Source organism: Schistocerca piceifrons, chromosome 1 (genome assembly GCF_021461385.2).
Source record: "Schistocerca piceifrons isolate TAMUIC-IGC-003096 chromosome 1, iqSchPice1.1, whole genome shotgun sequence".
Taxonomy (NCBI): domain Eukaryota; kingdom Metazoa; phylum Arthropoda; class Insecta; order Orthoptera; family Acrididae; genus Schistocerca; species Schistocerca piceifrons.
The window spans coordinates 716268909-716293480 of NC_060138.1; the positions used below are offsets into that span (position 1 = coordinate 716268909).

The 24572-nt window shown below is 39.8% G+C and overlaps 1 protein-coding gene across 1 annotated transcript in view; it reads left to right on the forward strand.

Moving 5' to 3' along the window:
* The window catches only part of LOC124710937 (U3 small nucleolar RNA-associated protein 18 homolog), a 70623-nt gene that overhangs the window by 40361 nt on the left and 5690 nt on the right, over window positions 1-24572 (forward strand). The window contains exons 7-8 of the mRNA XM_047240964.1: window positions 14503-14671; window positions 22858-23156. Of these exons, the coding sequence (XP_047096920.1) occupies window positions 14503-14671; window positions 22858-23156 (468 nt within the window). The remainder of the gene's footprint in view (window positions 1-14502; window positions 14672-22857; window positions 23157-24572) is intronic.

Genomic DNA, 24572 nt, shown 5'->3' on the forward strand with positions numbered 1-24572 from the left:
ACGTTACCTTCATTATAACGAGGTGATGAAGTAATTTTAGCATCATTGTAATGAGGGATAATTAACACAGTACATATAGGCAATCAGTCAGGATCATCTAAAATTACCTCTGTATCTGGGTTTACATTGTATGGAGGTTTTACTGTAATATGTATCTACCAACTAACAACTGAATCGAGAAATGTCATTCAGTGTTAAGAACATTTTAAGTTTGCAGTTTCACTGCTCAGAAACAAATAAAAATACTTACAGAAGCAGTAATATGTTAAGATATGTTTAATTTTAATTGATGTTGGAGAATGTGTCAATAAGCAAAGTAAAGTTGGCTGTACACATCAGGGGCAGAAGGATAAGTAATGTGGCCACTGTGGAATTAGAGGATGTGAGAGCAAGAGTGTTGTATTGTCTTCATGTACTGACAACTCACGAGCATGTGCGACTTGAACCAATCAGATGCTGTGGTATAAATTTGTACATGAAAGTTACCCGATTTCATGGATGACCATCACAGAGGCTGTCATCTGTAAATGTTGTAGTTATTTGTAGCAAAGGACATTAAATTAATAAAGGCTGTGAGTAGGAAAAACTGGCATTTAAATCATTTATCAATTTTTTTTTCGTGCCTTATATTCAGTAGTGCATTTAAAGTTAAGTACAAATACTATTACTAATCAAAGTCGTTCGCACTTGCAGTAAAACCAACAACATTTCACTGTGCAACTATAGTGCCAGAACTGTTAGATACTTGAGGAGGGGACCACAGTCAGCACACAGTGTTCCGAATGGTTCCTATCAGTATCAGGCGGCCAGTGGCCAATTTATTGCTCCCTTACTATTAACTAGACTATTGAGACCTCCCAACTCACTAATGTATGTAGGTTACTAATTAAGATAGTGGTCATAACATATACAACCTTAGGTGCCACTCCAAAATCTCAATATTGGATCTTGAGCAAAAAAGTGTGATGACCATTGATCTAGAGCAGCTGTTGGCAAGTGATCTCAGGTAGGGTGCGAAAACTTTCGAAATTTTTTATCAGTGTTAAACAAAAATAACACATTGATTTTAATTTTCACTTGCAAAATAATACAAAATACAATAGATAGGCATAATTATATTCAGTGGAAGAAATCACATTTGTAATCTTGAGCCAGTTTTTTTTATACTTATTTTCATGCGGGAAGCAGCTTTTATGAAGAATTCTTCAAGGTGAGCATCTGTTAATCTTGAGCGATATTGGTTCTTCAGTAAATTAATTTTTGAAAATGAAGTTTCACAAAAATATATGGAGCCAAATGTAGTAGCCAGATAAATGACAAATTTTTAGCAATTTCCATATTTGTCTGGGACATGTGTATCGTCCGCGCAGAGTGCCGTGGCCAGTAGATGAACAGACGACAGGGCACACATGGGGAGAATGGTAGTGGTGGGGGTTATGGGCAGGCATTGTAGGGGAAATGCAAAGCGCTGGAAGGGAAGTGCCATTCTAAACTGAAACCTATGCTCACATTTTCTGTAAATGTTAAGTGTAGTCCCTTCACGCCCACACGTGCATGGTGACCGTTCGAAAAGATCTACCGTCACCTCTGCTTTTGTTAGTATCTAAAAATAATTCCACGGAAAATGCAGCTATTTATTTTCGCCTGGCTTGTTAGCCATTTGTACCTTTCAGAGAAGCGTCAAATGACGAATTTTGAGTAAAACCTCACATTCCTCTGGATGACATGTCCAAATTTGCTTATGTTGCCAAAACACAGCAGAGTCTATACTGTCTCACCTCACTACCATGTTGTGTGGGCACAAATGCGAGAGAATTCTGAAAAGGTGATTTATTAATTTTATTAAGTGAGGAACTGAGGAAAAGGAAAGTCGGTAGCTTATGAAATAGCAATGTTGTCACATTTGTTGTTCCAAAACCCATAGCATTCCTCGTTTCACTGGCTATCGATGGCCATTAAAAATTATGCTCTTTCACCAAAAAAGTGAGTCCGCAGCTTGTAGTGTAGTGGCTAGCGTTGCTGCCTCTGGATCATGGCATCCCAGGTTCTATTCCCGGCTGGGTTGGGGATTTTCTCTGCCTGGGAACTGGGTGTTTCCGTTGTCCTCATCATTTCATCATCATCATTCGTGACAGTGGTTAGACTAGACAGCAAAAAAAAAAAAAAATAAATAAATAAATAAATAAAATTGGGCCGTATAAATATTGGGAATTTGTACGGGCACTGATGACAATGCAGTTGAGTGCCCTCCAAACCAATCATCATCATTGTCATCACCGAAAAAGTGTGTAATTACTCCAATAACATGGTAGGTAATGAAGTTCTACGTAGTAATAATATGGTAAAATACTCTCCTCTTTGCGTGCTATCATGAACCAAAATCTCATTTCGATATCTGAAACTGTTTATAAAATATGAGGAATATTGTTATATTTCACTATGGCTTTATTGCTGGTGCTGTGTGATCGCAAATGAGGGTGCTACATCAGATCAGTTTTCATGAGATTGGTGACAGATAGGTACACCTACCCAAGTGTAATGAAAAATTCAATATCTTAGCCAAATTTCGTATGCAACAACATATTATGTAATATGCACCAAACGCAGAGTCATAGCAACCTCTATTTTTCACTGCACACTTTTATGAATTTCTCACATTGTGTTACTTTCACAGAAATATCACAAAACTATAACCATTAATGAAATAATGGGCACATTATTATGAACCTGATATACAAAGCTGTAAGTAAAGCAAAATGAAATTCTTTTACCAAATAATTTCTGTAAAATCATTTGAGAAAGATTGCAGGGCGCACACCTCAATTCTGACATCTCTCACCGGCCGAAAGGTGGTAAACATTTATCGGCCGCCTCTTTTGAACAAACAAATGAACTCACCCAGTGCATTGGATGAAAACTGGTCACTGTGCATCGGCCACTGTATTCTGTATGAGCTATACACCATAATTCTGCAGTGGACACAGTTTTAAATGTTTGTGAGGGAAAGTGTTTCTTTTGAGTCCATTATCTCCATTTGGAGTAAAGGCTTTAAAATGCAAAACTCAGTACATTATGCCACTGGAGAAACTTCAAAAGGCGATATTAAAAATCACGCCATCTGCTCTCTGTATGTGAAGTCTTGGAATCTTGCTGAAAATCCTTTCCAAAGATCTGACATAAAATTTGAAAATACTACAATGTCCATTTCAAAATTATTTTTATATTAAAGAATTGTTGAAAAGTGAATAAATTCTTGACTTGCAATGTGTTTTTCAAAGATGTCCAGTTTTTTTTATTCCTTTTTTTCCTGAACTTTTTTAATTTTCTTCTTCCATCAAACAATTGACATATTTCTTCTGCTACTCAAAGTTGTTCACATTTACCTACTTCTTGCCTATATTTGTCTGTTCCACTGATGTGATTACCCTTTTTAGGGATGTTCATTCCTACTGAACTCCACTACCTACCATGGTTACCATTATCATAAAATCTGTAGCCTCAGAGAACTTAGAATGCAAACAATTATTCCGCAGTACTTTAAAAGCCCATTTCTTTGTACATTGACTCTTTCTGATTATTTTCTTAAACTTCAGCTTGTTTCTCATCATTGATAAATCATGATCTTAGTGTATACCTGCTCCTGGATGTGCCTTGCAAACCAGTATCTGATTGCAGAATTAGTGTCTCATGGCGATGTAACTGCAAAAAGTGATCTCTTCATTGGCACAAATTCCTTTTTAGTTCTCTGTTCAGATCCCTTAGAAGAGATTGACATGAAGGAGATGAACACTAGAACAGGATTGAAAAATCAATGCAAGTGTCAAAAGTGTGGGCTGTCATAAGTCTGATTGAGACAGAGAAGAAAGAAAATCTGAAAAGAGAGATGACATCATCCAATCTCAATAATGCTGAAAGGCTTATGTGATAAGCTTTCAGGTGGAATCCAGAATGAGTTACCACATGAAATGATACTTCATTTAAAGAAATGCATTATGGTAATGTCATCTACGACTCCATTATCTGCAAACAAGGTCTTACATTTACAATCATGATAAATAAGTGAGAAATCCTGTGGTGAAGAGAGAATGTTTTCCAGGTGCCACAGTGAAGGGAGTAGTTCAGTTTGTCATGAGACTGGAGTGTCATCAAACCTTGTACTGGCCTCATACTGGCCACTTTTATAAATGGTGTTAGTACCGCATACTTCAGGATCATGTTAAGATTTTGGGAACCCAACACTGGAGAAACTCCATCTAGATGGTTGTGCAAACACTGGATTTTCGCATGATGCAGTGACATGAGTGTAAGAGGACTGTTCAAAAAGTATTCAACTTCATTTTTTGTTGTCGAGAGCGACAGTGGTTTCAGAAGGCTTGTGTTCTTTATATTTGTAAGCATATGTAGTGCGCATGCCTGACTTTTCTCACGACTGCCATTTGATGGCATGCCGTTGACATGTGAACACGTGTAAGTGGTAATCATTGGATTTTGCTTAGTGTGCAAAATGACAGCAAAAATGGAACAACATTATTGCATCAAATATTATTTTAAGCTTGGCGAATCTCAAGTTGACACAGTCAACAAGTTTTGGCAAGTGTTTGGAGATGAAGCAATAGGTACAGCACAGATAAGAAAGAGGAACAACTACTTCAAATATGGCTGCTCATCAGTGAACAGTGAAGCATGTTCAGGAAGGCCTCAGCATCTGCAAATGTAGACCAATCACAATCAGAGAACTTGCAGATGAGGTTAGAATTAGTGTTTGATACATTCATTCCATTGTACAGAACATTTCGACCTCAGGAGGATCTCAGCACAATTTGTGCCAAAGCTGCTAGCAACTGAGCAGAAGCAGCTTCATTCAGAGATTGTAAAGTACATGCTGCATACTATGAACAGTAATCTCAACTTTAACATGGTGATCACTGGTGTGATGAATCCTGGGTTTATGGGTACGAACTAGAAACAAAGTTTGAGTCATTGCAATGAAAGCGTCCGTTGTCCTCGATCAGTGTGGCAGGCCCACAACAATTTGAAAGTCATGCTGACTGCCTATTTTGACTCCAGTGGTGTAGTTCATAACAAGTATGTTACTAATTTCAATAAGAAGTACTACCACCTTTGTGAAGCAGTAAGATGCAAATGGTCAGGCTTGTGGGCTGCAGGCAGTTGTGCCTTCACCACGATAACACACACACACTTGTCGTTCTCAACTAATGTAGAGTTTTTTGACCGAACACAACATGGCTGTGATTTGTCAGCCTCCCTATTCCCTTGACCTAGCACCAAGTGACTTCTGTCTTTTCCCTAAACTAAAAGAGATCTGAAAGGGACCAGATTTCAGAACAGGAAGGCATTATGCAGAATTCCACAGAGCAGCTGCACACCATACCAAAAGAGGCTTTCCAGCTATGCATCCAGCACCCACTGCAGTATTGGGAGAGGTGTTTAGAAGCTGATGGGGAGTTCTTTGAAGGTGACTAGCGTCAAACAACTGTGTGTGAATGAAGACTGATTTTACAAATAGAAGTCAGATACTTTTTGAACAGTTTCTTACGACAGGGGTCACTATCAACTGTCACAAAGTTAAGAACAGATAGTATGTCTGAAATCACTTGGACAGAAAGGAATCACACCATCATTCACAAAGGGGTACAAAAGCATCTACATGTGTGGCTATGCTAAATAATGAGAAAAGGTTGTGAACTTAGGAATTGCAGCACATGGCAAATGATACAGGAACCTACTGTCCCATCATGAGTATCTGCTTGCACTTGTATAGCAACATGTGGGTGACCTGTACCTCCAACCAGCCAATGCACTGGTTTGTTGTTTCTGTATAGTAATACTTGACACAAATGAGGGTGCTTCTGTGGCATCTCACATATCCTGGACACTACCAAACAAAAAGTGCATGATTTGGACCTGCTCTGACCATTTTCCATTGAGTTGTGGGCTGCAGTTGAGTGATCATAGATCAGGATAGGTCTCTGAAGCTCATGTCACAACGTTTTACAATCATCAGGAAACTTTTTACTTACAATCTCCTAGAGACAGGGTGTCTACGACCCGGGACATCCGGGAAAAACGTGGGATTTTTTTCATCCGGGAGAAAACCGGGAAAAACCCGGGATATTTTTAGAATTCCGGGAATTTTTCATTGTTTTAGTTTTCAGTTAAATTTTTATAATCTTGACTGGTAAGAACCGACACACTAACAAAGGATATTACTGTATCCTGCTACTGCAGAATAATACTTCAACAATAAAACATAAACGAGAGAAAAAAACGAAAATAACTTAAATTGCAAAGGAAATGCGCCATATACGACGACGACACAAGTGCTCATGCAAGCGTCTGCCAATTGAAAATGTGTCAAAGGCTTTAGGAAGACTATGCAGTGCTTCATAACAACAAATTGCCTCCAATGAGCGTGAAGTCGCAACTGTTTACATTAGCGCGCGGGCTCATGCGCATGCGCAGTAGAGTCACGTTTGAGTAGTAGATTCTCCCGCTTCTGTCAACAGGAATGTGGCTGTTGGCTGTGCAAGCAGTCGCAGCAAGCAGCTAGATACTACCGGGAAAAGGGGGCGCCAAATTCATATTCTTGAGGGGAAAAAAACTTGTTTCACAAAGCACCTAGCATCCAGCACAAATTTGCCTATCAATTAGTCATATGATTTTGAAACGCTTCCCTGTTGGTTTTTGAACATTTTTGAACACATTTTAAGTTGATTTCTGAATGAATCATAAGCTGACTTTTGAATGCATGCATAGTGTACGTGATGTCTGTGTCAGGAGAATCCTCGTCGCATCTAGAAATAAACTTTCCACAGACAAAAGGGGACGGGGCTATACGAGCTGAGTGGAGTAAAGCCGAATGGTTGAATGGCAATCGCTGTCTGATTATGTGGTTGATTGGGTGTGCGAATGATCAGCGTTGTTATGATTACTAGCGAAATCCATAGATTCATACTATCAGAATAGAAATAAACGACTGACAGGAATAACAGGTGAGAAATATTATGTATTATCTTCTCGGTGTGTCCAAGAAAATGAAGTTTTGACAGAAAATGTTTGGCCAGATCGCTACACTAGTAAGGACCAGTAGTACAGTCCCCAGCTACCAGCCGCTTAAGTTCTATTATGGAAGTAACGCAGAAAACGTGTTGTACGAACACGTAACAACGCCTAGCCGGAGAATAATTGCGGGAGAACTAAACCTGTGATTCTGGCAGGGTTAGTGAAGTTAATCGGCGAACAAATTTTGACAGTGGCAGCAATAGCTACAGAATTGGTGATGACAGGATTGTTTGTTAGAACGAGGACGGAGAAGAAACGGGGACATCACACAAATTATGGAAGAATAAGACGATTCCAAATTTATATAAAAATTTCGTAATACTAGTTTTCGATCTCATGCTAGAGAAGCTGGTGCATATGAATGAAACGTGAAACTATTTCCTAACATAAAGCTTTTTGCTTGTAGTAGGCCTAATAGGCATTTGATATTGATACTTATTGGATTATATTCTGTCGTGTTATAAAAATGACCATTTGTGCCAAAAAAGTCTCGTTTATTTGGTGTGTTACAAAATTGCTGCCGTATTAGAAAGGCCTATTTTGGTTTATCTAGCAGACAGTGACAAAATAGACGTAATCAGATCGAGAAACCACACCAGTCTTGGGTATTATTTGTATTAACAGCTTTTTCAGTATTAGTTAACTACATTTCGATTTTCCATGTAGCAAAACGTTTGACAAACTTTGATGAGGTAAAAGATTCTTTCACAGAAAGGAAAACACGCCATGTAAAGCTGTAGCAAGATTAGAGAGAAAAAAATGCTAGGAGCTAAGGTTTGAAGAAATGTGTAGTTTCTTGCTTATCTCTTGTCAGTACTGGTTTTATACACTCCTGGAAATTGAAATAAGAACACCGTGAATTCATTGTCCCAGGAAGGGGAAACTTTATTGACACATTCCTGGGGTCAGATACATCACATGATCACACTGACAGAACCACAGGCACATAGACACGGGCAACAGAGCATGCACAATGTTGGCACTAGTACAGTGTATATCCACCTTTCGCAGCAATGCAGGCTGCTATTCTCCCATGGAGACGATCGTAGAGATGCTGGATGTAGTCCTGTGGAACGGCTTGCCATGCCATTTCCACCTGGCGCCTCAGTTGGACCAGCGTTCGTGCTGGACGTGCAGACCGCGTGAGACGACGCTTCATCCAGTCCCAAACATGCTCAATGGGGGACAGATCCGGAGATCTTGCTGGCCAGGGTAGTTGACTTACACCTTCTAGAGCACGTTGGGTGGCACGGGATACATGCGGACGTGCATTGTCCTGTTGGAACAGCAAGTTCCCTTACCGGTCTAGGAATGGTAGAACGATGGGTTCGATGACGGTTTGGATGTACCGTGCACTATTCAGTGTCCCCTCGACGATCACCAGTGGTGTACGGCCAGTGTAGGAGATCGCTCCCCACACCATGATGCCGGGTGTTGGGCCTGTGTGCCTCGGTCGTATGCAGTCCTGATTGTGGCGCTCACCTGCACGGCGCCAAACACGCATACGACCATCATTGGCACCAAGGCAGAAGCGACTCTCATCGCTGAAGACGACACGTCTCCATTCGTCCCTCCATTCACGCCTGTCGCGACACCACTGGAGGCGGGCTGCACGATGTTGGGGCGTGAGCGGAAGACGGCCTAACGGTGTGTGGGACCATAGCCCAGCTTCATGGAGACGGTTGCGAATGGTCCTCGCCGATACCCCAGGAGCAACAGTGTCCCTAATTTGCTGGGAAGTGGCGGTGCGGTCCGCTACGGCACTGCGTAGGATCCTACGGTCTTGGCGTGCATCCGTGCGTCGCTGCGGTCCGGTCCCAGGTCGACGGGCACGTGCACCTTCCGCCGACCACTGGCGACAACATCGATGTACTGTGGAGACCTCACGCCCCACGTGTTGAGCAATTCGGCGGTACGTCCACCCGGCCTCCCGCATGCCCACTATACGCCCTCGCTCAAAGTCTGTCAACTGCACATACGGTTCACGTCCACGCTGTCGCGGCATGCTACCAGTGTTAAAAACTGCGATGGAGCTCCGTATGCCACGGCAAACTGGCTGACACTGACGGCGGCGGTGCACAAATGCTGCGCAGCTAGGGCCATTCGACGGCCAACACCGCGGTTCCTGGTGTGTCCGCTGTGCTGTGCGTGTGATCATTGCTTGTACAGCCCTCTCGCAGTGTCTGGAGCAAGTATGGTGGGTCTGACACACCGGTGTCAATGTGTTCTTTTTTCCATTTCCAGAAGTGTATATCCTATATTTAATTTTATGTCACACTAAACAGCCAAGTTATTAACTAATGGGCAATGAAGAGTTCAGATTTTCTGAAGAGTTCTTGTTCTCTCGATTACAAATAATCCCATCCGCTATTAATTGCGAGATTTTTTTTTAAAGAGAGGCAGGCTGTCAAACCGGCCGACTGGGAGCAGGAGAGGCACCACAGGACATTTCAATTTCCACTCTCCAGAATATAGTTTGGACGTGCGGTAGAAAAATGCTTTATGAAGTGGCATGGCACTGCACTTTGGCATACTTAAGACCAAATAAAATGTCTTACATTTCCTCGAATACATACGTTTTATGTTTCAGACTTTTCGGAAAGATGTGCGCTACAAGATGAACATATTTTGAAAATTCGATTTTTTTTTAGTATTGACCCGGCTCGCAAATGTCGTAGATCCGGGGCTGATGCGCAGAGCAATCTGAGCTATAGTGGGTAGTCTCCACGTGACCCGTGTTTACGTTCAGTGATTTTGCTGTTTCCTCTTCGTTTACTCTCGCGCCAAATGAAAACAAAACGGATATCCGTGGCCGGGAGCTATCAAGTGAATTAAAACACATTCACATAATTACTGAAGGCTGAAATACGTAATTGGTTTCAGATTTTATTTTATTTCCACCTTTCTGACAATCAAGCATTAATCGCCTTGCGGAACAATGAAGTTATTTTTGTCTGTTTGCTAAAGAAATTTGACTTTTGCTAATCTTTTCCGCAGAGGCAGTCAATGTATTTGAAACGAAATGTTTAATTCCACAGTACGGGGTAGTTTAAACTGTTCACTGCATTTCAAGTGCACGTTTTCATTTTCTAGCTCGTATGGCATTATGCCGTAATAATGAACCAAACATGACATATTACACTACTGGTGCTCCAAGAAAGTTTACATCCTGAAAACCACACTTAAAAGCTTAATATCAGGTCGGGGTCTACGGTACTTCATTGGGAATCTGGACATACGAGTGTGCCTTTAAGTATGCACTTTAAATGTGCACATTTTAATATGGTTCACGAAATTCCGATGCTCTTGCAGTATCATCTTTCATTGATGATCTTTTACACGTACGTACATACGGGCTTCCTACGTCATGATATCTACCCAAGCGCGGTGTCGCCTGTTACCTGAGCTCCCTGGCGACTGCTGAAACGAACCTATTTGTAACAGGTCGCGGGCAAATATTATGATTAGTGGTTTGAAAAGCGTTACTTTAAAAATTAAATATCCTTTTACGTAAGTTGAACTACGTACAAGAATGGACCGTGAATTTATTAAATCAAAAAGCGTTTGACTCTCATTTAAAAATCAGCTGATGACGACCCATTTAGAAGCATTTCGAACCCTCGAACCCTGAAGATCAGACATTTATGTCATTATTAAAAATTTTACAGGCACATTTGTATGATATCTCTTAAAGTGTAACACGCGCAAAAAAGATCAACAGTATATGCGAAAACTTAGCTTCTCTTGCAGCTTGAGACCAATATTTTATGTGAAAGCTTTGCTTTTCTTGTAACAACACTATTATATTAATTTAAACTATTAACTTTCCCGTTTGGCGCGCTACTTAACACTGATGTTGCTATTGGCTGACTACATCACGTGTCCTACGTTCTGAATATCCGCTGTCATCGGCTGGCGAGATCACGTGGCATGAGTTACGAACGGCTTACAAAAGCGCATCGAAATCTCGATTTCAATGGTTCGGAAAGTAACATGCGGTGTTTGGTGGAATTCCAATGTATGTTTTCGTAATACGAAAATACGCAGCGTACATGCTGCTGCACATCAAAGATATTTCCAAAACTTGTCTTTTTCTCTGAGTTTCGTTTTCTAAAGTGCCAGGAAATTGTACGCCCGTGTTCAAAACCATAACCATTCAAAGAAGTGATAGGGGAAAATATACTGTCACCCGGGAGAAAGTGTGTTTTTAACCGGGAAATCCGGGGAAAATCCGGGAATTTTTTTTCTTTGTCCACGTAGACACCCTGAGAGAACTACGTAATATTTAAATAAGATTATATGTGCAGAATTACATAGTTCCAGTGCCACAGGAACAAACAAATCAAAGAACTTGTACATCTCTCCTACATCTGCTGGGCGAAAGGGTGACAGTAACGTACTATACGTGTATTAATTATATTTCTAATGCACTAACAAATGTTGCAGCAATGGCCAATGTTGTCCACATGAAATGTACAGTATTCACTTGGCATTCCACAGAATCAATCCTCTCCTACAGATAGTCTACATACTGTTCCACTAAAGCTATTGACACTGAGCCTGGTTGCAGTTATAACAATTACCACGTTCTTTCTTTCACCCAACAGACACACTGTTATGAGACATTCATTTTAAAAAGCCTGTATAGTACTGAACATGGTCTATTTCATTTGTTCTGTCATTAGAATATGCCACGTGAAGTAACGTATCTGAACTCCTTGCACTATATCGAGCATCTCACAAATTTCACCAAATTTTCATGATCATTTGAAACATGTAATTTATGGTAGAGAATGAAGGAACTGGGTGAGCATGACACAAATTAAGTTAGATTCGGTGGGGCTACACTGTTGTGGTGTGCCGCAGCGATCCTGAGAATCATGCTGCAGCTATCTTTAGAATTAAGCCAGAGTGAACTAATAGAATGTATATGGCTCAATAGAAACAAATATCAGAAAATAAAATATATTCAATTATTAACATTGTTGTAATCAAGCAGTTGGTCTGATTGCTTTGGTTTTAAAATATCAGCAAGCAGAGAAAAATAACTTCATAGAGACAAAAGTTCTGGGAACAGATAAGACAGACTTCTTCTTTCTTCTTCTTCTTCTTCTTCTTCTTCTTCTTCTTCCTGTTTTTACATTAATGATTGTAAATGGGAGTGAAGTATGCAATAAAATCAAAAGGTCACTGAAAACAAATCACCATTCAGCCATTTCATTTAGAGATTTCAAGAACTGTAAATTAAAAATCGTTGATCTTCTCAAGTTATAGAAATGGCTCCCTGTGAGGTGCACGACAGTCTTCTTGCTAGTCTTCTTCCCTCAGATTTTCAAGTCGAAATTTAGAATTTGTTTACAGATGTGTATGTGATTCAATTGAAGTTGATATTTTACATTATCATGTTTTTATTTTTTAGTTACTGCCATTTCTTAGTGTGTGTGTGTGTTTTTAATTTTAGAAATAACAAAAGGTCACTTTTCCTTCAACATCACACAAATTCCACAGCTCACATTACGAGCATCACTAGGAAGAAGAACGAACAACAAATTCAACCATTAATGTCCTTTAGCACAGTTGACAGCTTTAATCTAAACTTATATGAGGCTTGAGTGTCAGCTAAAGCTCCCTGGAACCTGCTAAAGAACATACTTTTAAGGGCTTCCTGGAAAATATCAGCAGCCACAGTATACCAAATGAGTAGACATAGTGCAGAAATGATTTGAAACACATTGCTGATATTAAAACAGCCTTTGGTGGCAACTGTATTTGGCTTTCAGTCGATGAAACTGCTGGCAGCTATGGCAGATTTATAGCTAATGTAGTGGGGAAATTATATTCTGTGGCACCAGGGAAACCCCCACCTGCTCCAGTATAGAAGCTGAAGCCTAGTACTGTAGTCCTCACTGTCATGAATGCCCTTTGCCTCCTATGGCCAGGAGAAGATAGGGATGAGAAATTATTGCTGTTGGTGACAGACTGTGCTGCCTGTATGTTAAAGGTGGGAGCAACGGTGAAAAAATTCTATCCCAGTAGAATTCTTTCTGTATGATCAATTGGGCATGGCTAACACTCTGGATTTGCTCATTCGAGCTTGTTTGGATGAGGTGGTGATGCAATGTGCCATTTGTAACTTTGCCGCTTTATTTCTGGGTTGGGTAACGTGCTTTCATCCTTCAACACTTGGCGAATCATCGCCGTCTCCATACCAGATTTCCCTAATCCAATACAAAATTTGGTGATGTACCGCTGTTCAATTGTTCCCTGCATTTTGCACTTGTACTGTGTCTCTGTGTCTTTCAACTGAGCTACACTAAAAACACGATCTCACCTGAAAAAATGTTAACAGGCAAGTGGCAAACGTGGCATGTCTTGAAGGTCACGTCCTCCACATCGAACAAGCATGGTTCGAAGTACCGTCAGATAAGGAAAAAATTGTTCCCGATACTTGGTATACAGGCTCTGTATTGTGTCAAACACTACTAAAAAAAAACAAAGAGGCAGTAGACACGTTAGACTCTAGTGAATCAGCTTTTATTGAGAAAGCAAAGATAGCCCTTAAGAATAACAAGAATGTTGCATCCTTGGCATTTTTAAGAGCTCGCTTCCAACATCTCCTTGTTGCAGTTCCAACACCTAGTGGCCACACATCTACCACTGAAAAATACTGTAAATGTGAGCTCCGAGCTGCAGATATATGTTGGAGAAATGCCTGGTTCAGAGGTGTCACTAAATATTCTTCTGAGGAATCTGTGATATGAGTAAATGGAAAGTGTTCACCATTATTCAGGGGAAAAGTTCAAAGGTGGATTGTATTAGGGGCCATGAGCAATTGTTTCATTGAAATATGCACCATTAACCTCTTGTACAAAAATGCACTGAGACACAATGGAAATAAGTTCCACTTTACAAGACTGTGGTTAATGGTATACTGCAATACCAAAATGTAATACAAAATTTCATGGTAGTTGTAGCGTTAGGAAACGGGTCGTGCTGATATATGGAAGAGTTAATTTTTTTATTTTCAACAAAGAACTAGAATAACTCAGTTAAAATTACAATAAAATTTTGTATGTCAGTATCTGTTCATTTCTTTTCTTTTTCATTGATGGTCTCCAGAAAGACTAAAATAGTTTGTTTAAACGTAAAAGGGGATATTCTGAAAAAATAAATAACTAAAATCTATTTTGTAAAAAATGTAAAAATCTGGGTCCTAGTTATGAGCAAAATGGGCAGTACCTGTAAAGCTGATTTGATGCACATTTATTTCATAAAACCCTTAATAATTTCTCTGAGTTAAGCAACAGCCAAAAAGCTTTAGTTATGTTAATATTAAGTTTGTATCAGTATTCACATTGGTTTTTGCAGTATGCCTGAATTATAAAAATTTTTGAATTGCAACATTTTTTTATTTTTCAGAACTTTGAAATGTCACCAGATGGACATCTTATAGCTGTCAGTGGGAAATTTGGCAATATCCATTTCCTTTCTGCCCACACAGATGAATATCTTTTCACATTGAAAATGAATGGAGAAGTCACGTCAATCGCATTTAGTGCAGATGGGTCACGGTTGTTTTCTCATGGCGGTATGATTCAGTTTGTGTGACATTATTGTTACTACTGTCCTGTTGTAATATTTAGTAATTATAAAAGCAAGAGCTCATGATACTTGTTTATGACTCAATTAGTAATCTTAACATTATGTTGATGAATATGTTGCAAAATGTTACTAAAAATTTCACACTTTTTGAGTTATACACTGCCTTATCTTTGTTATATTGGCAGCTTTAAACTTTGTGTGATCAAATTTGTTTCTTTTTAGCTAGTAATTTTGGAGACAGTGCATGGGAACAGTGTGTGTGATGCTGAGAAGATATTACAAATGTGAGAGATGTTATGAGAAGAATCTTTTATTGATGCATTATTGCAAAGAAATGTACTGTCCAGTAACAAAGAAGTTTGAATACAGTGTCAATTGTGAAAATAAATCTTCTATCAGTGTATTTGCTTTCATAAGTCTGGTGGGGAAAGGAGGGGCCCAAAGAAATTTATCCACTAATATTTAAAAGCTGGAGAAGCATCATACACGAAGTTGTAAAATTTTATGTACAGATGCATTCCTATAAGATTCAATTGATTAAAGGATCCAACTAAATAGCCTCTTGAAGTAGGTAGAATGTATCATTAAAAAATGGAAAATCCAGGTTGGATCAACAACAGTGTGGAAAGACCGATCACTGCTCATCATATAGAGTAGGCTGCTGTTGTAGAGTTCAGAAAGTAAGAAAGTACAAACCAATCACTTTAGTAGTGTTTATTTATGTGATTACAGCAACAAGGCAGTTAACAGTATTATACAAACAGGTACAAAAATAAAATACTCAGGACAACGATGTACAATGCCGCTGACTTTCCATATCATCCCCACCCTGGGCAATTTCCGCAGCAATGACCCTGGTAACATTTCCATCAAGGGTAACTGGTATGACAGTTTGAGGTAATCCATCATGACCTCTTTGTAGTGCTTTCACTCTTGCTGTCTTCCGCATGTGGCAGGGAAGTACGTCCTCTTGAAGAAGTACAATGTCTCCAACCTGGATCTTCAGTGTCGTGCCAATGTTCTTAACTTGATGGTAGGTGCGAAGGAGCAATAAGTACTCTTTGCTCCACCACTTCCAAAAGTCATCAGATATCTTCTGCAGCAGCTTAAATTGTCTTATCAATTCTGTTGTTTTTGGTGACTCAGGGTCTGTGGGGAGAAAATGAACTGGGGTAAGCATTTTGTACTCAATTTGTGTGATGGATCTTGAATTGAGGGTGGCTTATATGTCCGCAACTATAGTTTGTAGCCCGTCCTCATCCGTGCTGCAGTGACCCAGTACCTTGTGAAGGCATCATTTAATTGAGCAAACCAACTGCTCCCACCATCTTCCCCATCAAGGCACTCGTGGCAGTATTAACTTCCATGTGATACCCTGTTGTGCGACAAACTGGTGTGTCTTGTCAGGAGGGATAACAGCCCCACTCAGTTAGCTGCATGGAAAGTTTTGGCTTTATTAACCTAGATGTGGAATACCATGCCAACCTATAAACCTTTGGAAGGCTAATAGGAAGAGGTCCGTTGTCAAGTTGGTTATTAGTTCTAAATATAGCACTGTGCTGGATGGATTAATAGGATGTAACACTTATTCATAGTGATGCCTGATTTTGAGTATAGGGGCTCAGCAGAATCAATTAAAGAAATTGCAAATGGCTTTTGAAGTTTCACTCATGTCAGCTGATAGTGGTGTTTCTATCTGCAGGCCGGCAATCTTATGTGCAATTTTACAGGGAAGACAACTACATAGGACCATTCTGATCACACGACAAGAGTATAGTATCCAGAAGGATTCTCCTAGTTGTAAAAGAACCACTCAAACTCAAAGATGGTGTAAATTGATATGCATGTACATGATCAGAAGTTTAGTGAAGTGGTGGTTTCATTCTAGAATAATGGGATGACGATCTTCAATAGACACCTTGGCATGTCGCAGGAGACCTCCTAAACCTAATAAATCACCATCTAAATATAGGTTGAAGCATTTTGTGTTGGATATGCTAGGACATGGGAGACCTTTGCTTATAGTGATGATTTCTGAGGAGACACATTCTTGCTGCACAGTTTTAATCCAAGAAAGATGAGCTACTGCTCTCTCTCCTGCAGTGAATTCTTTGCATGTGTCCATATTCTGAAAGTGTTTCCTTTTGAAATGGAGAACGTAAGTTGTGATTCGTAATAATTTCCATTAAGAGCTGGATCTGTTTACATGGAATGATTATGAAGCCTAAATGAGTAAAGTCTGAGGAAGTTTCTCCAACTTCCTAGCTCCCAATAAAATTTTAGGTGCAATAGGTACATGATGATTGCTCGGCAATAAAGAAACTAAATCTGCTGGGTTGTCTTTGCGTGGACAGTGTCTCCACTGAGATGGTATGGATTGTGTTTGTATCTCTGTCACTTAGTTGCATACAAGTGTTTTACGAGTGGTGAGATCCATCCATGGGTTACAATGGAGTCAGTCCAAAGTATCACTCTATTAAGGTCAAAGGTTCTGACCTTGCAATAGTAGTGTAGTAGTCTGGCTCATGTCAGTGCTGCTTGCAGTTAAAGCCAAGGAAGTACTGCTTTTTTCACAGGCCTTAATCTACTTTCAATGCACATTAGTTTGGCAATGTTACCACTAGAAGTGATATATAAGACAATGCCATATTCTCTCAGATGCATCATGGAAAATATTAATGTAGGTACTGTCATTCTCTGACAGTTGGCTCCACCTTGGAATATTAATATTAGGTAGCTCTGGGAGGTTTGGTATCCAGGTGAGCCATCTAACTGATATGTTGTGGGGCAAGTATTTGTCCCAACCTAGTCAGAGCAGCCAAGTGTCTTGAAACAGAATTTTTAGTGTGATGGATATCAAAGTTATTAATCCCACAGGATCATAAAGACCTGCTGTTGCTTGTAGTAAATTTCTTTTTGTTGCAATTGTCTCTGAAAATTTTTTGGTGACTTGTTGCTGATTTGCTGACATTGTGCCTCATTCTGAGTTCAATGTCATCCCTAGAATTGTGACTTCTGTTTCGGTATATCTTCCTTCCACCTTCCAAATAGTGGATAATTGTAGTGAATTAGTCACCCATTTTGACCACATCTGTTGTATTTTCTTCATAAATTAACTCGTGCTATAGCAAGAGGCTGCTTTCCAATTCATTTCCTGCAGCAAAGTCATCCATGAACATGTTCTAATACAGTAAAGCAGCTATTCAGGGAACTGGGACTGACAAGTGTCTGCTAATTCATGAATGGTTGCTGAAAGCAGAAATGGGCTGGATGTGAGGTCGAAAGGTAGACATGAGAATCAGTAAATTGCTCTTTGCCTTGCATTAATGTAATCTTCAACCTTCTTATTGCTGGGCTTGGACCTGAAGAATCTAGTACGATCTCTACCATCAGGGTGTAGAAACCTGCAGAAAAGCTTGAACAGTGTCGGCAGTGACTATGAGGTGTCATAGATAGAATCTTAAAACTACCTCAATCACATCAGGCAACAAAGTGGGCATGATTTCTAAAGAGTCATAACCCATTAACTGCCAGATTATTTTTCCTCAACCTATATTTATTTTTGGGTTACCTGAGTGACATATAGACTTTCCCTGTCTTTCTCACTTGCCCAGTTGATGAGGCAAATAAAATGAATTAATAGATTCGTCTGAAGGAACCAACTCTGTGGTTGTTTTTAACGTATTCTCACACTAAATTGTCATAAGTGCATCTTTTCTGCATTTCTGCATAGCCTTTTCTGTAAGGCAGCAAAACACCTCTCAACATTGTGAAAGTTATTAGGTAGTACAACAGTGGATATTCGAGGGAAGCTAACTACTCATCGTTGATCCGCAAGCACGTGTGTTGCCCAAAACTTTTTCAGTACTATTGCCTCTTTCTCCCTCATTAATTGTTCTTGATTGGTACTCATTCCAATAGTGTCTAAGTCCCAAAAGCTGTGTGTAGTGTCATTCAGTTCTTCAACAGTTAAATTAATGAGATTAGTGGTTGTGTGTTCAGCTGAAACATCTAGGCAAAATCCACTGAGGATCCACCCAAGTTTAGAGAGAAACTGTGCTAGAGATGGAGAAATTCATATCAGCACTGCCTCCTCCAATATTTCCAGTTAGTGATCAGCTCCAATAAGTAATTCTATAGGAATATCAGCTTTCCCTTCAGTGGGATCCACCAGTTGTAAGTGTAGGAAATTTTTATTTATTGCAACATCTTTGGGCACACTTGGATGTTTCATGTTGTTATGTATACTCTCGAAATCATTGAGCCTAACATGAGCATTGCTTAACTTGAATCGCACAAATCTGCAAGGCATGGATGTCAACGAAGGTTCAAATGCATCTGCTGACAGAGGCCGAATATTGATATCTGTAGGTTTATATTATCAACTAGATTTTAGCAAATGAACATTGGTTTGCTGCCTGCTTCGAAAATACGTGTGAGTAAGCTTTCCTCCTGACCCTAATACAGATACGCTTGCTGTCTGAAGATGTGTGAAACTTGTGGATCCCATTATGGCATTGCCCACTGACCTATTAACTGGGATGATGAGTGAATCAGATTGTTTGTGGGGTAGCTTTGGATAGTTTGAATCATCACAAATTGTTCGGTGATGACTCCCTTTGCAGTTAGAGCAGACAGCTCTTTCTTTCTTCGAAAAGTCTTTGACAGTGTGGCCTTGATTAAGACCAGATCTATTAATCATAGTTTTTTTGAGGCACTCTGGAATGTCCTTTATTGTCTTGCAGTCTTTTTCTCAATTATCTCTATGTTTGCAATGTACACAGTAAAGCTTCACGATATGTCTTTGTGTTTCAAACAACCTTGCTTCAAGTTAACATTGAGAGTGGATGTGGCAGTGTGTAGCATGTCTCCTTTGAATAGCTTCTCTCATTTGATTTTAACTATCCAATGCCGATAAATGTCTGTAGGAAAAGTGCGCAAAGTTTTTGGCACAAGAACCTTGCCATATGCATTTACTTACTTATCTAAGTATTCCCGAGCCTGGATGTGTTTAATGCATTCTGTGAGTGTCGTATTAAGAGTTTCAGAAGATTCAGCTCGAGTGGATCACGATTCTTGTAAATATTCTGAGTGGGTCCTGAGTGGGCCAGTTGGGTGCTGTGCCACCACCCACTTGTTAGGGCTAACCTGTGGGATATCATTATTCAGGAACACACATTTCCAATAACTTGCCAGCAGCTATAAAAAGCTTAACAACCAGTGAAATTCAGTTTAAGAGAAGCCTAAAGAATTTATTGGTGGCCAGCTCCTCCTACTCCATTGATGAGTTTCTCAGTAGAACTAATTGATGTTTGTGTGTGTGTGTGTGTGTGTGTGTGTGTGTGTGTGTGTGTGTGTGTGTGTTTTTGTGTTTGTGTGTGTGTGTGGGGAGGGGGGGGCTAACTTATGCACCATTTCAGTGCAGTAATGTGTTCATTGTAAATAAGTATTTTAGTAATTCTATTATATTATTATTATCTTACAAATAAAAAAACCTTTTTTTTTTTAAATTTTAGATTTAGTGCGATCTTAGTAAATGAGTGTTGTAAAATGATCCTTTCATGTAGTGGGAAAAAAAACTGTCAGTCATTACACTTGGGACCTGTGGAAGGTACATTAGTTTATTCATTTCAGTTGTAAATATTTGTCATGTATTATTGTTTTTCTGGCATGTTCTACATCCTGGAGGACCACCTCACTACAGATCAGTTGGAATGAAAGTAAATCTAATCTAATGTAATCTAATAGTGTGCAAAATTAGATTACATTAGATTAGATTTACTTTCATTCCAACTGATCTGTAGTGAGGTGGTCCTCCAGGATGTAGAACATGCCAGAAAAACAATAATACATGACAAATATTTACAACTGAAATGAATAAACTAATGTACCTTCCACAGGTCCCAAGTGTAATGACTGACAGTTTTTTTTACCACTACATGAAAGGATCATTTTACAACACTCATTTACTAAGATCGCACTAAATCTAAAATTAAAAAAAAAAAGGTTTTTTTTATTTATAAGATAATAATAATATAATAGAATTACTAAAATACTTATTTACAATGAACACATTACTGCACTGAAATGGTGCATAAGTTAGCCCCCCCCCCTCCCCACACACACACACACAAACACAAAAACACACACACACACACACACACACACAAAAATCAATTAGTTCTACTGAGAAACTCATCAATGGAGTAGGAGGAGCTGGCCACCAATAAATTCTTTAGGCTTCTCTTAAACTGAATTTCACTGGTTGTTAAGCTTTTTATAGCTGCTGGCAAGTTATTGGAAATGTGTGTTCCTGAATAATGATATCCCACAGGTTAGCCCTAACAAGTGGGTGGTGGCACAGCACCCAACTGGCCCACTCAGGACCCACTCAGAATATTTACAAGAATCGTGATCCACTCGAGCTGAATCTTCTGAAACTCTTAATACGACACTCACAGAATGCATTAAACACATCCAGGCTCAGGAATACTTAGATAAGTAAGTAAATGCATATGGCAAGGTTCTTGTGCCAAAAACTTTGCGCACTATTTAAGAATAGTAGACATAGAAGCATTCCTGTTGATACAGCTTTTAAACAGTTCCCAAAATCTGGGCCAGGTCTCAGTGTATCCAGAGAATGGTTCAAACTTAATACATGGCAACTTAATTGGCATAGGGATCCGAACCACTAACGAGATTGCATCAGTCGCACATGATGTCACTGTAGAAGTAGACAAGTTTTTTTATAATACCTTTTTGGGCCTTGTAAATTGAATGTTTCAGCTTGTCAGAATACCCGTAGCAAAGAATTAAGTCCTTGTTGTACTCCTCATCCGCGATAAGATGGTGTAAAATGTCATCAAGCTGTGAGAGAAGTAACAGCTCTTATTCCAAGCATTTCTTGCGATATTTAATATCCTCTTGCAGTGTGTCATATGAACATTATTCAAGTTTGGAGACTAGACACATGACAAGACCTCTCTTGATGAGATTGTGTTCTTTCCAAACCTTGTAACTCTTAAAGGGACATTGTTGTTCTTAGCACTTAAAATAAATGCTGTGCATGCTGTCAAAATATTTCACTGTTTCAAGTAAGCCAAGACTGACTAAATGAAGCAATTCACTGGTCAGAGATGCTAGTGCCTACCACGCACCAATTGACAAGTAATTTTTAAATTAAATATGTACAATGATATGATCTTTTTTGGGTTAGACAAGACACTTCCTAGTATTTTTCTAATGGCAGCAGCGGGCTATGTGGGCCCTGGTTATTCTCTTCTCAGCCACAAGAGCAGTGGTCAGCATCAGTAATCTTCTGTGTAGTGTGCCTACTCTACAGCACACACTTGTGGAACCTTTTTAATATTGTAGCAGCTGTGTCCTCCATCAGTGGCAAGAAGGTGGCAGTGTATTGCCCAATGACATCCCTCAAGCTCCCTGTTCACAAGTTTTAGCACCACAAAATTCCGTCAAGTTCAGAAAGTAAGGAAATACAAGCCAGTCACTTTAACAGAGTGTTTATTTACATAACTACAACAGCAAGGCAGTCAATCAATGATGTACAACATTGAAGACCTTCCACAATGGCAATTAATGATCAATGGGCACAATGGAAATGAATGCTAGATGCATTCAGCTATTGGACTACGTCCTTCATAGACAAAAATAACCCACCCCACCTTGCCCAGAAAAGGATGTTTTGTGTCATGTCTGTCCTGTCATCTACTGTACCCCCATATACCCACTGTCCAGCCAGACTAGTATGCCTCTTGTGACTCAGTACCACCCAGGATTGGAGCAGCTGAACTGCATTATCCGCCATGGCTTTGATTGCCTCTCATCATGCCTTGAAATGAGAAATATCCTTCCTGCCCCTTGCTCAGTGATGTTATGCAGCCCAACAGTGTACCTAGCAGCTCAGTTCTGTCCCCACCATGTCCCTGTTCACACCTATACCTCTTCTGTATTTCCACCTGCCACACAAACAAAGATTGCTGTTTACCTCAGACTGTCACAGTAGTGTGTGTGTGTGTGTGTGTGTGTGTGTGTGTGTGTGTGTGTGTGTATGAGAGAGAGAGAGAGAGAGACTACCTCAGGGTTATTTGCAATAAATTCTAAATAAAAACTTTTTTATGTGGAACTGAGAGTGGTTAATTTCCTTTCTTTTAGATTGTGGTGAAGTTTATGTTTGGGATATGGGAAGCAGGACGTGTTTGCATAGATTTGTTGATGATGGCTGCATTGTTGGTTCAAGCCTTGCATTGTCTCCTAATGGACAGTACTTGGCCTGTGGGTCACGTTCGGGAGTCGTAAATATATATGAATCAGCAAGCCTTACATTAAGTTCTGCTCCTCGACCTGCCAAGATCTTACTTAATCTCACTACTGCAGTTACTTCATTGCAGTTTAACTCATCATCTGAGATTCTTGCCATGGCTTCTGATGATAAGAAGAACGCTTTAAAACTGGTAAGTTATTATGTTGCTAGATACTTACTGTGAAACAGTGTTGTATTGCCAGAAGGCAGTTGGTATCAGATCGTATACATCACAAATATGTGTATTCAAACGTGAATAATTACTTTTTATTTTAGTTTGTTTGTTAATTTATTTGTTTTATAAATTTTGATTTTGCATGCTAATAATATTGTGTGGAGTGCACATTAAACCACTTTGAATATGTTTATGCAGAATTTTAGGTATCTTACAATATATTATTTACTGAACATTGTTAACATTCCGTTATTCTACTCAAACTTATTCTTTGACTAATGTAATTCAGTTATCTTGTTTATTTGGAAGGGTTTGGAACATTAGGATATACTTCCTGAAAGCACTGCACATGGCTTCAGAAAATTGTATTTTGTTCAGGTGAAAAATGTTAATTACCTTCAGTTACTGAAGCATTATGCATATTGTAAAACACCTTCATTCCCCAGCAAGATGACAGTTTGATGAAGTTTCATAGGATTGTGTCTTTATGAGCAGTCTCTCCTTGTTTTTGTGTCATGTGTCCCTAAGTTTTGGGGTTTTGTTGACAATTGATTGGATGGTCATGATGCTTATTGTGCTCCCTTTGAATTTGTATGAATAATTTTCGCTTTTGCTCATTCACAAGTAATGTTCTCAGCTTATTTCATCTAGGAAACTGCTCAGTACAGGTTTCTCTTAACTGCTTTTCATGTATTGCAAATTTCTAACTTAAACGTCACTATTTATCCAACCTGATTTTTTACACTTGTTTTACTAGGTCGGTTAGAATAGGCCCGAGGTATTCCTGTCTGTTGTAAGAGGTGACTAAAAGGAGTCTCACATGATTCAGTCTTAATGTGATGGTCCCCTGTCAGGTTTGACCTCCATCTTTCTAAATTTTCCCGCAAAGCAAGCCAGTTGGGGAAGGGCGCCCTACATGGTGCATCATGTCCATCGTGCATTGAGATCTTTAGCCCACTTTCTTGTCGTCGCATTGCAGTCCCAATTCTCCATCTCTTGGGCGAGGACACCTTCCTTTTCCACCATGCACTATGCAGTGTCGCTTTTTGTGCCGATGATGACCATGAACTTTTTAGCCCCTCATATCCAGCATGGTAGCCAGTCTGTTGTGGTGGGGACGCTATGTACCCTGTTGGTTGTAGCCCCCTGACAACACAGGGATTCCTCTGCTGACGCCTGAGCCGTTAACTCTCCATATATGCCATGGAGTAGATGCCCATCTTCCTGGGGTATCGGGACTCCCAGCAATGGCCATCCTGCCAGGTGGCCATTGCTGAGGCTGGGCGGTGCCCATGGGGAGGGCCCCTGGTCGGAGTGGGTGGCATCAGGGTGGATGACACACTATGAAGCGTAGTACATCATCTCTTGCTGGTGGTGCGCCGCCTGCAGTTT